Source organism: Herpailurus yagouaroundi, unplaced genomic scaffold, assembly GCF_014898765.1.
Source record: "Herpailurus yagouaroundi ecotype Mexico unplaced genomic scaffold, PumYag 193, whole genome shotgun sequence".
In the NCBI taxonomy this organism is placed as follows: Eukaryota; Metazoa; Chordata; class Mammalia; order Carnivora; family Felidae; genus Herpailurus; species Herpailurus yagouaroundi.
Genome location: NW_024412424.1, coordinates 8,790,272 through 8,804,448, shown reverse-complemented (window position 1 = coordinate 8,804,448; position 14,177 = coordinate 8,790,272). Strand labels below are relative to the sequence as shown.

The following is a 14,177-nucleotide window of genomic DNA, read 5'->3' as shown; positions in this document are numbered from 1 at the left end:
CACACACACACACACACACACACACACACACACACACACACACACACGCACACACACACACACACACAAGATAGAGGCAAGAATAGCTTTATCAGGCAAATTTGGCATCTTTTTTGGTTTCTTCTATTGTGAAAGCCTATCTAAGGGGCCAATATTAGCCCTGAGGCTGATTCTACATATCCCAATCTTGGTATTTGGTACAGTTTATTAGTACCTTGTGTTCCTGGGAATTTCAGAGTCAACTTCAGGGTTAAGACCTATACCCAGACTATGCTGGATGCAGGGTGTAAGAGTACTGAACTGGAAAGCCTGCTTGGTGAAATGTATCCCCACTCACAGAAGGAAGCCCTAATCTTCACTGGCAGGAATGCCTCCCACCTTGTTTGCTGCTTCAGGGTTAGTGACTGAGATGGTTAATGGAGGACTGGAAGATTTTATGACCACCATTCCTAAGGCTTCAGAGGCATTAACTCAGTTGAAAACAGTAAGAGCTAGGAAGGGTAATGGCTTTTCAGGGTAACAGCTTCTCTAGTATCCTGAGAGGCCACTCAGAAGCCTATAATACCAAAGGATGGCTCTCCTAGTCACCAGGGCAATACAAGGATTCCACCAAACAATCTGACAATTTCAGATCCAAAGCACTGGGTATTAGAGAAGCTGCTGAAGGAAAGGGAGCTAAAATCAATCTCACCTAGGGGCTGCAATTCCCTTCTTGCATGCAATCTTCGTGCAACTGGTGGCAGAAACCTGATCTGCATGGCCTGAATACCAGAGACCCAAAAGATGTTTCAATATTTATGGAAATGAACAGCTGCCCTTGCTCATGTGCTGAGTATTTCCAAGATCTATACTTCTGTGCACTTACCATGATGAACACTGAGTAATGTACAGAAATGCTGAATCAGTATATTGTACACCTGTAACTAATATAACACTGTATGTTAACTATATTGGGATTAAAATTAAAAACTTAATTAAAAAAAAGATCTATGTTTCTGAGTCTGCCACTTTTGGACTGGGACATGAAGAGTACAGAAGATCTTACTGGCATCAGTTCTTAAGCTGGAAAAAACTCCTAGAGCCTTCATACTCTTTTCCTTTGGACTTTAGTTCTCAAAAAAGGGAACGTGCATGTGTGTTACTGGGGTCTTGCTTCTCAGCCTAACTCTCCCTCTAAAAGGCTCCGTGTACATGAGTGGCAACTTCCACCTGAGGTGTTACGTTAAAGATATGTAAAGGTCACTTTGGTCTGAATTAACATCCATAAAACCTGGGGGAAGTTACTAGTCTTATCACTTTTTATTTGGCTATGCAATATGTGGAAGAGAAAAATAGGGAGAAAAGACCTACCCAAATTCTGCCACATGCTGAACAGTTCATAAGCCATCATCACACGCATGTCCCCATACCTGGAAATAATAACACAGGATCCAGCTTTCAGTGGGAGAAAGTTCAGGAAGGTGGGGCTATAAACCCAATAAGGCTAGCACTTCAGCACTGTCTCTAATGCTTCCCCCAGCACTACGTCATTTGGCTGTCAACTGAACTCTCACATTTGGCTCTTTGGAAAGCTACCCAGTGAGAACCTTGTGGACTTCTGAGGAACCACTCATGGAAACATAACCCTATCTGGATGTGTGGTAGGGAGGTGAATAAGAAACATATGTCTTACTTATCTATAATCTTCTTCCTCTTGGCTGAAGTGATGATTTCTAGCTGAAGGCTTGGCTGATTTATGAACAGAACTGCCAGGCTAAAATAAGAATTCCACACCTAGAGAGACAGAGAAAGAGAAAACTTGTGACAGCCCAAGTCCTTAACCTTGCAAGGAGAGATTCTAAATATATGGATGTAGCACAGAATTCATTTTACAATTTTAAGATTTTGGTTTTTTTCCTTTATAAATGTCTTTGCAAACAACTTTTTTTTTTCTTGACTCCTCTTAAAACCAATAGTGTTGTTTCTGGCCTAGAAAGCCTACTCCTGGATGTCTGGTTCCCAGTACCTCCAAAAGGGAGACTCTTGGGTCATATCCTAGTCATTATCAAACTTGGAAGTGGTTCAATACTATGAGCATATTAATAAAGCAAAAGCCCAGTGAGCCTGCCCCAGCTCCCAGCCACACATCTGACACCTAGCTAAGTCCATCTCAAATCCCTGACCTGAAAAATTGTGAGTAAAATAAAATGGTTGTTAATTTTAAGTAAAACAAAAACAGGAACAAAAACAGTGAGCTTGTTTTTAGGCTTTCTACTGTTATTACAAATATAGCAATGGATCTCAGGAGCTCCTACCTTAAAGTCGAAGTCTGTCTCTGTAAAATTCTTGTGCAGTGCAGAAGACAGGTACTGGACAGTAGTGACTATAATACTGTAGTAAGGGAACAAGGCATTGGCAGAGTTAAAAGACTAACAATGGCATCTGTCAACTTAGCATCTATGACCTATGAGTAAACATCTTGAGTACAACTTGCTCTCATATAAGATGTAACTATGAGGGAAATGGACAGATGGCAGAAACCTCACAGAAAACTGGTCTTGGAGAAATGCTCCATAGTTGGCAGGACAGCATAGAACATCAGTGGGTTCTAGGCCTGGCTCTGCCATTACCTGACCTTGGTACAACTTCTGCCTGAGCCCAAGGGTCCCTCCCTATAACAGGGGGTGGGGGAAGTTAGTTGGTTCTTTAAGATTTCTTCTAGTTCAAAGAGTGATTCTAGTATTTTGAGGACTTTTGGGTAATGAATGTATATAATGACTACCAGAGAACTTAGAGAATAATTTTATTATTTTACTTGATAATAAGGGTTTATAATGATTAAATCCCTTTTATCATAAACTCTTATCATATACTATTATTTTTATCTATAAGTCATTTGTTTTCAGCCTTTGGTCTAGAATATCACTCTCAATTTTAGCCTGGGCAAATACAAGGAGCAATGGGAGCCTGGCTTGCCAGAGTCAAGGGCACAGGTTAAAGCAGAGAGGAAATGAAGTGGGACAGGCAGGTAAGGGTTTGATTACAGAGGGCCTTAGGTGCCAGGCAAAAGAACATATGTCTAACACTGACTACCCTGGCTTTGGTGCAGAAGAGAGGCAAGGCAAAAAAAAGTGCATTAGAGAGACCAGTCCACCAGCACAGGAAGTAACAAATTTGAAAGGTAAAAGCCTTAAAAGAAGAGGCTGTTGCTGTAGGATGGGCTGAGGAGGACCATGAAGTGCTCTGAGTAGAGCTAAGAGAAAGAAACAAAAGAGAGTCAAATGGAAAATCCATGATTTGAGGAAATACATGTGCAACTTTGTTTATAACCATTCTTCTGTTCTCTATAAAATGTTTGCAATTTTGAAAAAAGAAAAAAAGTGCTCCATAAAAGATACAAAGTAGAAAGACCGTACTGATACCTTGTGAATATCTAACATAAATAATGTCACTATGTTACATGTATTGCCAACATAAAAAGCGAATCAGTGGGAGAAGGCTGAGGGCTAGAAAGTGGAAACCAAGTGGCCTTCTCCTGAGTGGAGGGAAACCAGATGAGTTAGCACCTTACCACCTGCATTACTCTCCTGGTTTGCCAATTAGAAGTACAGGCTAGAAATATGAATGGAACAGGCGATCTGGGAGCAGTCTAAGGGTGAATTCTGTGGCTGGACTCAGAAGTGGTCAAAGCCTTACAGCCAGGTCTCGGGTGCGTAATGAGCATTAGCTGTGGGAGGCAAGCAATATCTGGCAGACAACACAAATCAAATGAAGAGGAGGGCTTGGGATACTGCTTGCAACTAGAGAGCAACAAAGGCCAGTGGTCCATGAAACAGGTCTTTCTCAAGGAGGAACCTTCTCTGGGTATTATTATTTCACATCCTTTGTATTCCTTTTCTATATGAACCATGGGATCATCTGCAGGCACTTAAGACTCCATTTTGAACTCTCTTCAATGCTTTCTTCTTGAATTTATGGTAAACAGTCAAGTCCTGTTGATTGTGCCTCCAAACATTTTTCACATTTACCCTATTCTCTCTGTCCCCAAGGCCTTGGCAATCATCTGTCTTGCTTTCTCTCTGCCTCTCACACACACTCTCTCTCCTTAGTCTGAGAATAGCTCTGTTGATGCTGGTGTTTCCACACTCACTTGCTTGTGAGAAGTCTCATCACCATCCAGTCCCGAGGGAAGACACTCATCTTCATCAGGTTCCGGAACACACAGAAAATCTTCAGCAGGAATTCCTGATCCAGGAGGAAAATCTGATGTGAGATACCACCACTACTACTACAGCATGCATTTCCTCAACAGGGCTTTCCTGACCTCTAGACCATAAGAATGGGTGGAATCAGTGGGTCAGATTCCGATTCCCTTTGTGAGTTACTTCTCTTTTAGAGGACTGCATGAGAGTCAGATGTAGGCTAGATGGGAGAAGACCCAAACTGGGTAGAACAGATGCAGCTCTGTACCCACTGAGCCTAGTACCTAAATCCCAAAGCATAGGGAAAGTTACAGCCCATCAGAACCGGTATCCAACTGGGTCTGTGGGTCTCATTCTTTGAGTCCTGGTCCTTGGGCACTTGATGCTAAGAATCTGCTTTCATGGATGTTAAGAACACATTGACAGGGGGCGCCTGGGTGGCGCAGTCGGTTAAGCGTCTGACTTCGACCGGGTCACGATCTCGCGGTCCGGGAGTTCGGGCCCCGCATCAGGCTTTGGGCTGATGGCTGATGGCTCAGAGCCTGGAGCCTGTTTCTGATTCTGTGTCTCCCTCTCTCTCTCTCTGCCCCTCCCCCGTTCATGCTCTGTCTCTGTCCCAAAAATAAATAAACGTTGAAAAAAAAAATTAAAAAAAAAAAAAGAAGAAAAAAAAAAAGAACACATTGACAGGAGAAGCACTTTAGGAATGGCAGAATGAAGACCTCCAAAAATGTGCTCCTATATGAAAGCAATGAGAATACGGGCAAAGACAGGTTAAGCAAGGAGTTACAACAATCCAAGGAGTGCTATTCAAGAAAAATGGGTTGAATCTTAGTAGGAACAGTGGACTTCATTGCATTTTAATTTGCCCTATTCCTATCCCCTTCTTCTTCCTACCTCCACGGTATCCTTGAAAACAAGCAACTGCAGAACTACAGTAGTAGTGAAAACCAGCAGCTTAGCATTCACTAGAAGGGACAAAATGGTTTTGGAGCTCCCTCAAAAGTGCCATCCTCAGAAAATTATTAACTTTTCTATCTGTCTGGCAGCAACCTAGGAAATTCCCATTCAGAGAGCTTATTCGATCTGGTTCAGAGCTTACTCAATGAGAAGAGCCTTTTACTTGGGGGCATTTATTGGGGAAAAAAATCAGCCATAAGGATTTAACATCCTAGTTGCATGAAGAGGCCATATCAGAACATGTAAGAAAATTGCCAGAAGAGTTAAAAGAAAATCTGGGGAATGAGATATATCTATATCTATATCTATATCTATATCTATATCTATATCTATATCTATATTTATATATAGATATATCTATCTATATATATGTATGTATAGGGACTTTGAAAATCTCTGACATATACGTGGGAATCTGGAAGTCCACACACATGTTAGGGCTGTACATATTCCAAGGAAAGACCGAAGAAACCTAATCTCTCACCCTGGCTGACTTTGTGGCTCTATGAGAAGTAGGAAGTGAAGGCTAAGGCAATAATGTAAACTGCTGGAGCACTGAAGGTGAGACCCAATACATGCATACAGACACTTAGCAAAGTATCAAAGACTTATTGGGTTAAGGCACTTAAGGAAATCTCTGTCCAGGTGTTAGCTGACCACTAAGCTAACTGAATGAAGACCTCAGTGGCTTCACACAACAAAGAATACAGACATTAAAGAATTAGTCCAGGAAAGTCACTAAACAAGCAAGTAAACAAATATCAATAACAACAACAAAACAAAAAAAAGCAACAACAACAAATCCTGGGATGTGGGGTGGGGTGAGATCTGATTTCCAGAGTTGCCATGTTATTTACATTTTCCAGTTTTCAACAAAAAAATTATAAGATGTGAAATTAAACATGAAAGTATGACCCATACACAGGAAAAAGAAGTCAAGAGAAACTTTACCTGAGGTAGCTCAAATACTGGACTTACTAGGAAAAGACTTTAAATCAGCTGTTATAAATACCCTCAAAGAACTAAAGGAAACCATGCCAAAGAATTAAAGGAAAGTACAAGGACAATATCTCACCAAATAGAGAATATCAATAAAATAGATATAAATTATTTAAAAAGCATTAAATAGAAATTTTAGAGTTTAATAGTACCATACCTAAAATGTAAATTTTGCTAGAGAAGCTCAACAGCAGATTTGAACTGACAGAAGAAAGAATCAGGAAATTTAAAAGATAGGTCAACTGAGATTGTTCAGAGGAACAGAAAGAAAAAAATGGAGAAAAACAAACAAAGCATGAGACCTGTGGGACACCACCAATTGTAAAAACATACAAATAATAGGAGAATCAGAAAAACAGGAGAGAAAAAGAGGAGGAGATGTTGAAGAACTTTTTGAAGGAATATTGGTTAACCCAAATTTGATGAAAAAACTCCAATTACACATCCAAACAGCTCAATGAACTCCAGATAGGATAAGACCAAAAAAATCTACATACAGACATATCATAGTGAAACTGCCAAATGCCAAAAACAAAGAGAGAATCTTGAAAGCAACAAGAGAAAAATAATTTATCATGTGCAAATGATTTTCAATAATAGGTAACTTACCAGCAGATATTATGGAGGCCAGAAGGTATTAGATTTTTTTTTTCAACGTTTTATTTTTATTTTTGGGACAGAGAGAGACAGAGCATAAACGGGGGAGGGGCAGAGAGAGAGGGAGACACAGAATCGGAAACAGGCTCCAGGCTCTGAGCCATCAGCCCAGAGCCCGACGCGGGGCTCGAACTCACAGACCGCGAGATCGTGACCTGGCTGAAGTCGGACGCTTAACCGACTGCGCCACCCAGGCGCCCTGAGGCCAGAAGGTATTAGAATTACATATTCAAAGTACTGAAATAACATGAACATGAATATCTCGCTAATGATAGCGAGACTATCATTCAAAAATGAAGACAAAATTAAGACATTCTTAATGTAAAGAAAAATGTAATGTAAAAAAAAATTCTTAAGAGTAAAAAATAAAACCCCAAAACTGTGAGAATTTATTAGTAGACCTGCCCTATAAGAAATACTAATGGGAGTCTCTCAGACTTAAATAAAAGTAACTTAATTGATATAAAGAAATATAAAACACTAGGAAAGGTGACTATATAGGTAAATATAGAAGATAGTATATATGTAAATTCATTTACTCTTTTCCTTTTTGATTTACAAGGCAACTGCATAAAGCAATATTTATAAAACTATGTTGATGAGATTATAATATATAAATATGTAATTTATATGACAGTAACAGCACAAAAAGGGGAAAGAACTGGAGTTTTATTGGAGCAAGGTTTTGTATACTATAAAATGAAATTGGTAGATAGTTTTAAGATGTTAATTGTAATTCCCAGGGCAATCACTAAGAAAATAACTTTAAAAATATACTAAAAGAAACAATGAAGAATTAAAATGGCACACTAAAAATATTTATTTAACATAAAACAAGGGATAAATGGAGGAAAAGAGGGACAAAGAAGATATAAGACAGATATGAAACAAACAGCAAAATGGCAGATGTACATCCTAACTTATTGGTAATTACAGTAAATGTAAATGAATGAAACATTCTAATCAAAAGGCAGAGATGGAAAGATGGATAACAAATAAACATTATCCAATTATATGTGGTCTACAAGATACATACTTTAGATTCAAAGACATAAATATATTGACAGTAAAAGGATAGGAAATATACTCAATGAAAATGGTACCCAAGAGAGCTGGTATGGCTATATTGATATTAAACAATATAGACTTTAACAAAAACTGTCATTAGAGACCAAAAAAAAAAAAACCATTTTATAATAATTAAAGAGCCAATATGTTTTAAAGACTTAATTATTAACATATATGCATTTAAAAAAGAACCCCAGAACACATGAAGCAAAATCTGACAGAATTAAAAGGAAAAATAGATAATTCAACAATGGTAGTTGGAGGCTTCAATATACCACTTTCAATAATGTATAGCACAACTAAATAGAAGATCAGCAAGGAAAAAGAAATCCTGAACAATACTATAGACTAATTAGACCTAATAGACATATAAGACACTCCATCCCACAATAGCAGGATACACATAGAAGGATATATGCATTCTCTTCTCTAGGACAGAATGTATGTCAGTCCATAAAAAAAGCCTCAATATATTTAAGAGAAATGAAATCATATAAAGCATGTTCTTCAACCACTATGGGAGTTAGAAATCTATAGTAGAAGGAAATTTGGGAAAGTAAAACACATGTGTATTAGGGGGTGCATGGGTGGCTCAGTTGGTTAAGCATCCATCTCTTGATTTCCACTCAGGTCATGATCTCATGGGTTGGTGAGTTCAAACCCCACACTGGGCTCTGAGCTGACTGTGGAGTCTACTTGGGGTTCTCTCTCTGCCCCTCACCCTGCTTCGGTGTTTGCTTGCTCTCTCTCTTCCTCTCTACTTGGGGTTTTCTCTCTCTGCCCCTCACCCTGCTTCAGTGTTTGCTCTCTCTCTCTCTCTCTCTCTCTCTCTCTCAAAATAAATAAATTAAAAAATATATGTGAATTAAACAATAAACTCCCAAATAACCAATGGGTTAAACAAAAAAGCACAAGTGAAACTAGGAATACTTTGAGATGAATAAAAATGAAAACATCAAATCAAAATTTATGGGATGAAGCTATGACTTATAGCTATCGTGCCTACATTAAAAAGAGATAAGGTCTTGGAGTGCCTGGGTGGCTTAGTTGGTTGAGTAGCTGACTTTGGCTCAGGTCATGATCTCACAGTTTGTGAGTCTGAGCCCCACAATGGCTGGCTGCTGTCAGCACAGAGCCTGCTTCAGATCCTCTGTCCCCCTCTCTCTCTGCCCCTCCCCCACTCATGCTCATTCTCTCCCTGTCTTTCCCTCTCAAAAATAAATAATAAAATAAAATAAAAAGAGTTACGATCTCAAATCAAAACCCACCTTACACCTTAAGAAACTAGAGAAAGAAGAGCAAACTAAACATAAAGCAAGTAGAAGGGAATAACAAGTGAAACAGAGAGAACAGAACAGAGCAAAAAATGAAACCGAAAGTTGATTCTTTGAAAAGATCAACAAAATTGACAAACCCAAGAAAAAAGAGGGAAAAAAAAGAGAGAAAGAAGACACTATTACTAAAATTAGGAACGAAAGAAGGGACACCATTACCAATGACACAGAACTAAAAAGGATTATAAGGTACTACCATAAATAAATGTACACCAACAAATTATATAATCTCAATGAAATGGAAAAATTCTTAGAAAGATACAAAAAACCAGAATTCATGTAAAATGAAACAAAATCTGAATAGACCTATCATAAATGAAGAGATGAAATTAATAATTTAAAAGATTCACACTAAGAAAAGTGCATGACCAGATGGCTTCACTGGTGAGTTCCACCAAATATTTTAACTAGAATTAATATTTGTCTTTTTGATTAGATCCACTCTCAATGTGAAGTGGTGTCTTATCGTGGTTTTGACTCGCATTTCCCTAATGACTAATGATGTTAAACATCTTTTCATGGGTGTATTGGCAATTTATGTATCTTCTTTTTTTTTAATATGAAATTTATTGTCAAATTGGTTTCCATACAACATCCAGGGCTCATCCCAACAGGTGCCCTCCTCAATGCCCATCACCCACCGTCCTCTCCCTCCCACCTCCCATCAACCCTCAGTTTATTCCCAGTTTTTAAGAGTCTCTTATGGTTTGGCTCCCTCCCTCTCTAACCTTTTTTTCCCCCTTTCCCTCCCCCATGGTCTTCTGTTAAGTCTCAGGATCCACATAAGAGTGAAAACATATGGTATCTGTCTTCCTCTTGTATGACTTATTTCACTTAGCATAACACTCTCCAGTTCCATCCACGTTGCCACAGAAGGCCATATTTCATTCTTTCTCATTGCCACGTAGTATTCCATTGTGTATATAAACCACAATTTCTTTATCCATTCATCAGTTGATGGACATTTAGGCTCTTTCCATAATTTGGCTATTGTTGAAAGTGCTGCTGGTAAACATTGGGGTCCAAGTGCCCCTATGCATCAGCACTCCTGTATCCCTTGGGTAAATTCCTAGCTGTGCTATTGATGGCTCATAGGGTAGATCTATTTTTAATTTTTTGAGGAACCTCCACACTGTTTTCCAGAGTGGCTGCATCAGTTTGCATTCCCACTAACAGTGCAAGAGGGTTCCCGTTTCTCCACATCCTCTCCAGCATCTATAGTCTCCTGATTTGTTCATTTTGGCCACTCTGCCTGGCGTGAGGTGGTATCTGAGTGTGGTTTTGATTTGTATTTCCCTGATGAGGAGTGATGCTGAGCATCTTTTCATATGCCTGTTGGCCATCTGTATCTTCTTTGAGGAAATGTCTATTCAAATACTTTGCTCATTTTGAAATCAAGTTGCCTTTTTATTCTTGAGTTGTAAGAGTTCTCTATATATTTTACATGCAAGTCCTTTAGTAGATATGATTTGTCAATATTTTCTTCCATTCTGTGGGTTGTTTCACTTTCTTGTTGGCATACTTTGAAATACATAAGTTTTTAATTTTGATGAAGTCTACATCTGTTTTTTCTTTTGTTGCTTGCTTTTGGTGTCATAACTAAGAAATCACTGCTAAACTGAAGGACACAAAGATACACTCCTATGTTTCCTTCTAAGAGGTTTATAGTTTAGCTCTTACATTTAGGTCTATGATCCCTTTCCTGTTGATTTTTAAAATATGATATGAGGTAGAGGTACAACTGTTTTTTCTTTCTTTTTTCTTTTTTTTTTTTTTGGCACAGAGATATCAAATTGTCCCAGCACCATTTGCTGAAATGACTGCTTTACTCTTTGAATTATCTTGGCAATATTATTGAAAATCAAATGACTAAATATAAAGGTTTAGTTCTAGACTCTCAATCCAATTCCATTGATCTTTATGTCTATCTTCATGCTAGTACCAATTCTGATTACTGTTATTTTTTTGTAAGTTTTGAAACTGGGAAGTATGAATCCTTCAATTTTGTTTTCTTTTTCAAGACCATTTGGCTATTCTGAGTCCCTTTCATTCCACTATGAATTATAGATCAGACTGTCAACATCTGCAAAATGGCAGCTCAAACTTGGAGAGGTCTTATATTAAAACCTGTATATCACTTTGTGAAGTACTGTCTTAACAATATTAAGTGTTCCAATCTATGTACATGGGGTGTCTTTTCATTTATTTATGTCTTTTAAAATTAATTTTCCTAATTATTTTGTTTTTATACTATTATAAATGGAACTGGTCTCTTAATTTTATTTTTGAATTGTTCATTGCTAGTGCTAAGAAATACGATTTTTGTATATTAATTGTGTATTCTGCAACTTTGCTGAACTTATTACTTCTGATAGTATTTTTTGGATGTCTTAGGGTTTTCTGTAAACAAAATCATGTCATTTGAGGACATAGTTTTACTTCTTCCTTTCCCACCTGGGTGACTTTTATTTCTTTTTTGTGCCTAAATGCTCCAGCTAGATCCTCCAATATAATGAATATAAGTGGTTAGAGCAGATGTCTTTCTCTTGTTCCTGACCTTAAGAGGAAAGCATTCAATCTTTTCTTATTAAGTCTGATGTTAGCTGTGGATTTGTCATAGATGCCCTTCATCAGTCTGAAGAAATTCCCTTCTATTTCTAGTGTGTTGAATGATCATATCATGAAAGGCTGGTGGATTTTTTAAAAAAAAATGTGTTTTTTTAACATCCATTATAATCATCCTCTTTTGGTCCTTTATTCTATTTAATGGTGTATTACATTGATTGATTAGCATATATTAAGCCAACCTTGCATTTCTGTGTTCAATCCCACTTGATCATGGTGTATGCTTCTTTTAATATGTTCCTGGATTCTGTTTGCTAGTATGCTGCTAAAGATTTTGCATTTATATTTATAAGGGATATTGGTCTATAGTTTTCTTTTCTTGTGATGTCTGTTTTTGGTTTCCATGTCAGGGTAATACTGACCTCATAAAATGAATTGGGTTCCCTCCTCTTCTATTTCTTGTAAGAGCTTGTGAAGGATTGGTATTAATTCTTCCTTAAAAATTTGGTAGAATGTACCAATTAAGCCATCTGGTCTTGGGCTTTTCTTTGTGCAAAGTTATAAATTACTAGCTTGATCTTGTTAATTTGTGATGTCTTTTAAGAGGGATATAATCAGGGACACTGAACTGTATAGTATAAAAGTGTAAATTTTATGGTATGCAAATTATATCTCAATAATGCTGTCATGAAAAAAAGAACATATGTACAGAACTCTATATTTGGTGTGGTGGACTGCATATGTTCCCTCATCTCTGTTTCAGCTCAAATCCTCTAAAATGATAGTTAAGAAATACATATGTCCACAGAGACAAAGGAAATAGGAAATAAGAACACAGTAATCAGAAGAGGTGAACAAATTTTGAAAGCTTTCATGGTGACTGACTTAATATACTTGAGAAAGATGACAGCCAAGAGCCTTTGGAAGTGATAGCAACAGGAAGCAAGGATTTCAGAAACTGTAGGCATCACCAGGTACCTCTGTGGGACTGGGATATGAGGGCTAAAACCAGGAAGATTGATTGACAGTCTCCCTAAGATCCCTTCTGCCATCTCATGTCCCTGGGTGACCAGGCTTTCCCCATCCTGTCAGAAGACTGAGGGCTGCTCTCTGGAGTAGCTGATTACTGAGATCTGTTCTCAAGGATACAGCAACATATGAGGGTGGACATGCCAAAATGAAAATAGGCACCGATACAAAGTTTACCTGCTAAACTGGAAGGTCCCCAGACCCTTTGTGTTATTTGGTTCCCAAAATATTGGCAGGCTACTCCATCCCTAGGAAGGGTAAATGATTCCTCTCTCAGGAAATAGACAAGCCCAAAAGAACACACCAGTAGCTATAGGAATTAGAGGATGCTCTGACCCAATGACCAGACCCTCTTTAGTCAGCTACAGGGAAGCCTGCTGGAGACAAGCCTTGCACACATATAAAGCTTCTAAGTAGCACCAGAGCACTTCACTTTCAGACCCAGGACTGACATCCAAAAGTCTGTACATATAGGAGGAAAGTCTCTAACTTTTGTCTCTAACTTTGTTTCCTGAAACAAATAAAAACAGGGCAAGTTTCCTGAAAAAAAAAAAAGTGACTTGACAGTACCAAACAGATTTGACCTTGAGGAATGCTGGAAGGAGAGATTTATTACAGAGAGGTAGTAGGAAAGCCTAGCCAGATTTAAAAACCGAAAGGAAATAAGAAACATGCAAATAACAAAAGGAGCAATTAATTCCAGGAAAAAACAAAGTTCTACAAGAAAGGAAGTGTAGTAGCATAGTAGTTGGGTCACCACAGTATTTACCTAGCTGTAATAAAGAAGAGTTGATTACCAATTTAAACAAGAGTGTATGCAAACTATATTGGAATAAAGAAACCACCTATATTGGAAGAAAGAGAGGAAAGATGTGTATGTGTGTGTGGGGGGGGGGGGAGGAGGAATGATACAGAAGAATCACCCTCCTCTTTCATGGGAAGAAGAAAATAGATAATAACTGACAGTTAAAATTTTATTTATCATTTTTTTTGACAGTTAAAATTTTAAATGGCAGTAGAAACTTGACGAACCGCAAAAGAGTTCAAAGTGGCTGCTTTTGGGGAGTAGCAATTGGACATGGGTCAGGTTGAGGCAGGGAACGACCATTTTATGTTATAAGCTTTGTAATATGTTTTGACTTTTAAGACCCTGTATAATTAAAAATTTAAAAACCCACAAAGTTCTGGGTATAGTGCTTGCACACAGCAGGCTTTCGATAAATGAATGACAAATTTAAAAATAAAAAATTTATGTATATATATTGTTGTTATAAAAATAAAACATTTAATTAAAAAGTAAGAGAATGATGCTAGCCTGAGCTTTTGGATGCAAATCAGTTAGTATAACACATGTGATGAAAATGCTCTAGAACAGCCAACACTG

General features: G+C 37.9%; 1 protein-coding gene across 1 annotated transcript in view; it reads right to left on the bottom strand.

Moving 5' to 3' along the window:
• DOCK3 (dedicator of cytokinesis 3) overlaps positions 1-14,177 on the bottom strand; it is a 419,595-nt gene that overhangs the window by 56,275 nt on the left and 349,143 nt on the right. The window contains exons 27-30 of the mRNA XM_040445563.1: positions 4,130-4,224; positions 2,295-2,370; positions 1,673-1,773; positions 1,351-1,409 (exon numbers count right to left, since the gene is read on the bottom strand). Coding sequence (XP_040301497.1) covers positions 1,351-1,409; positions 1,673-1,773; positions 2,295-2,370; positions 4,130-4,224 — 331 coding nt within the window. The remainder of the gene's footprint in view (positions 1-1,350; positions 1,410-1,672; positions 1,774-2,294; positions 2,371-4,129; positions 4,225-14,177) is intronic.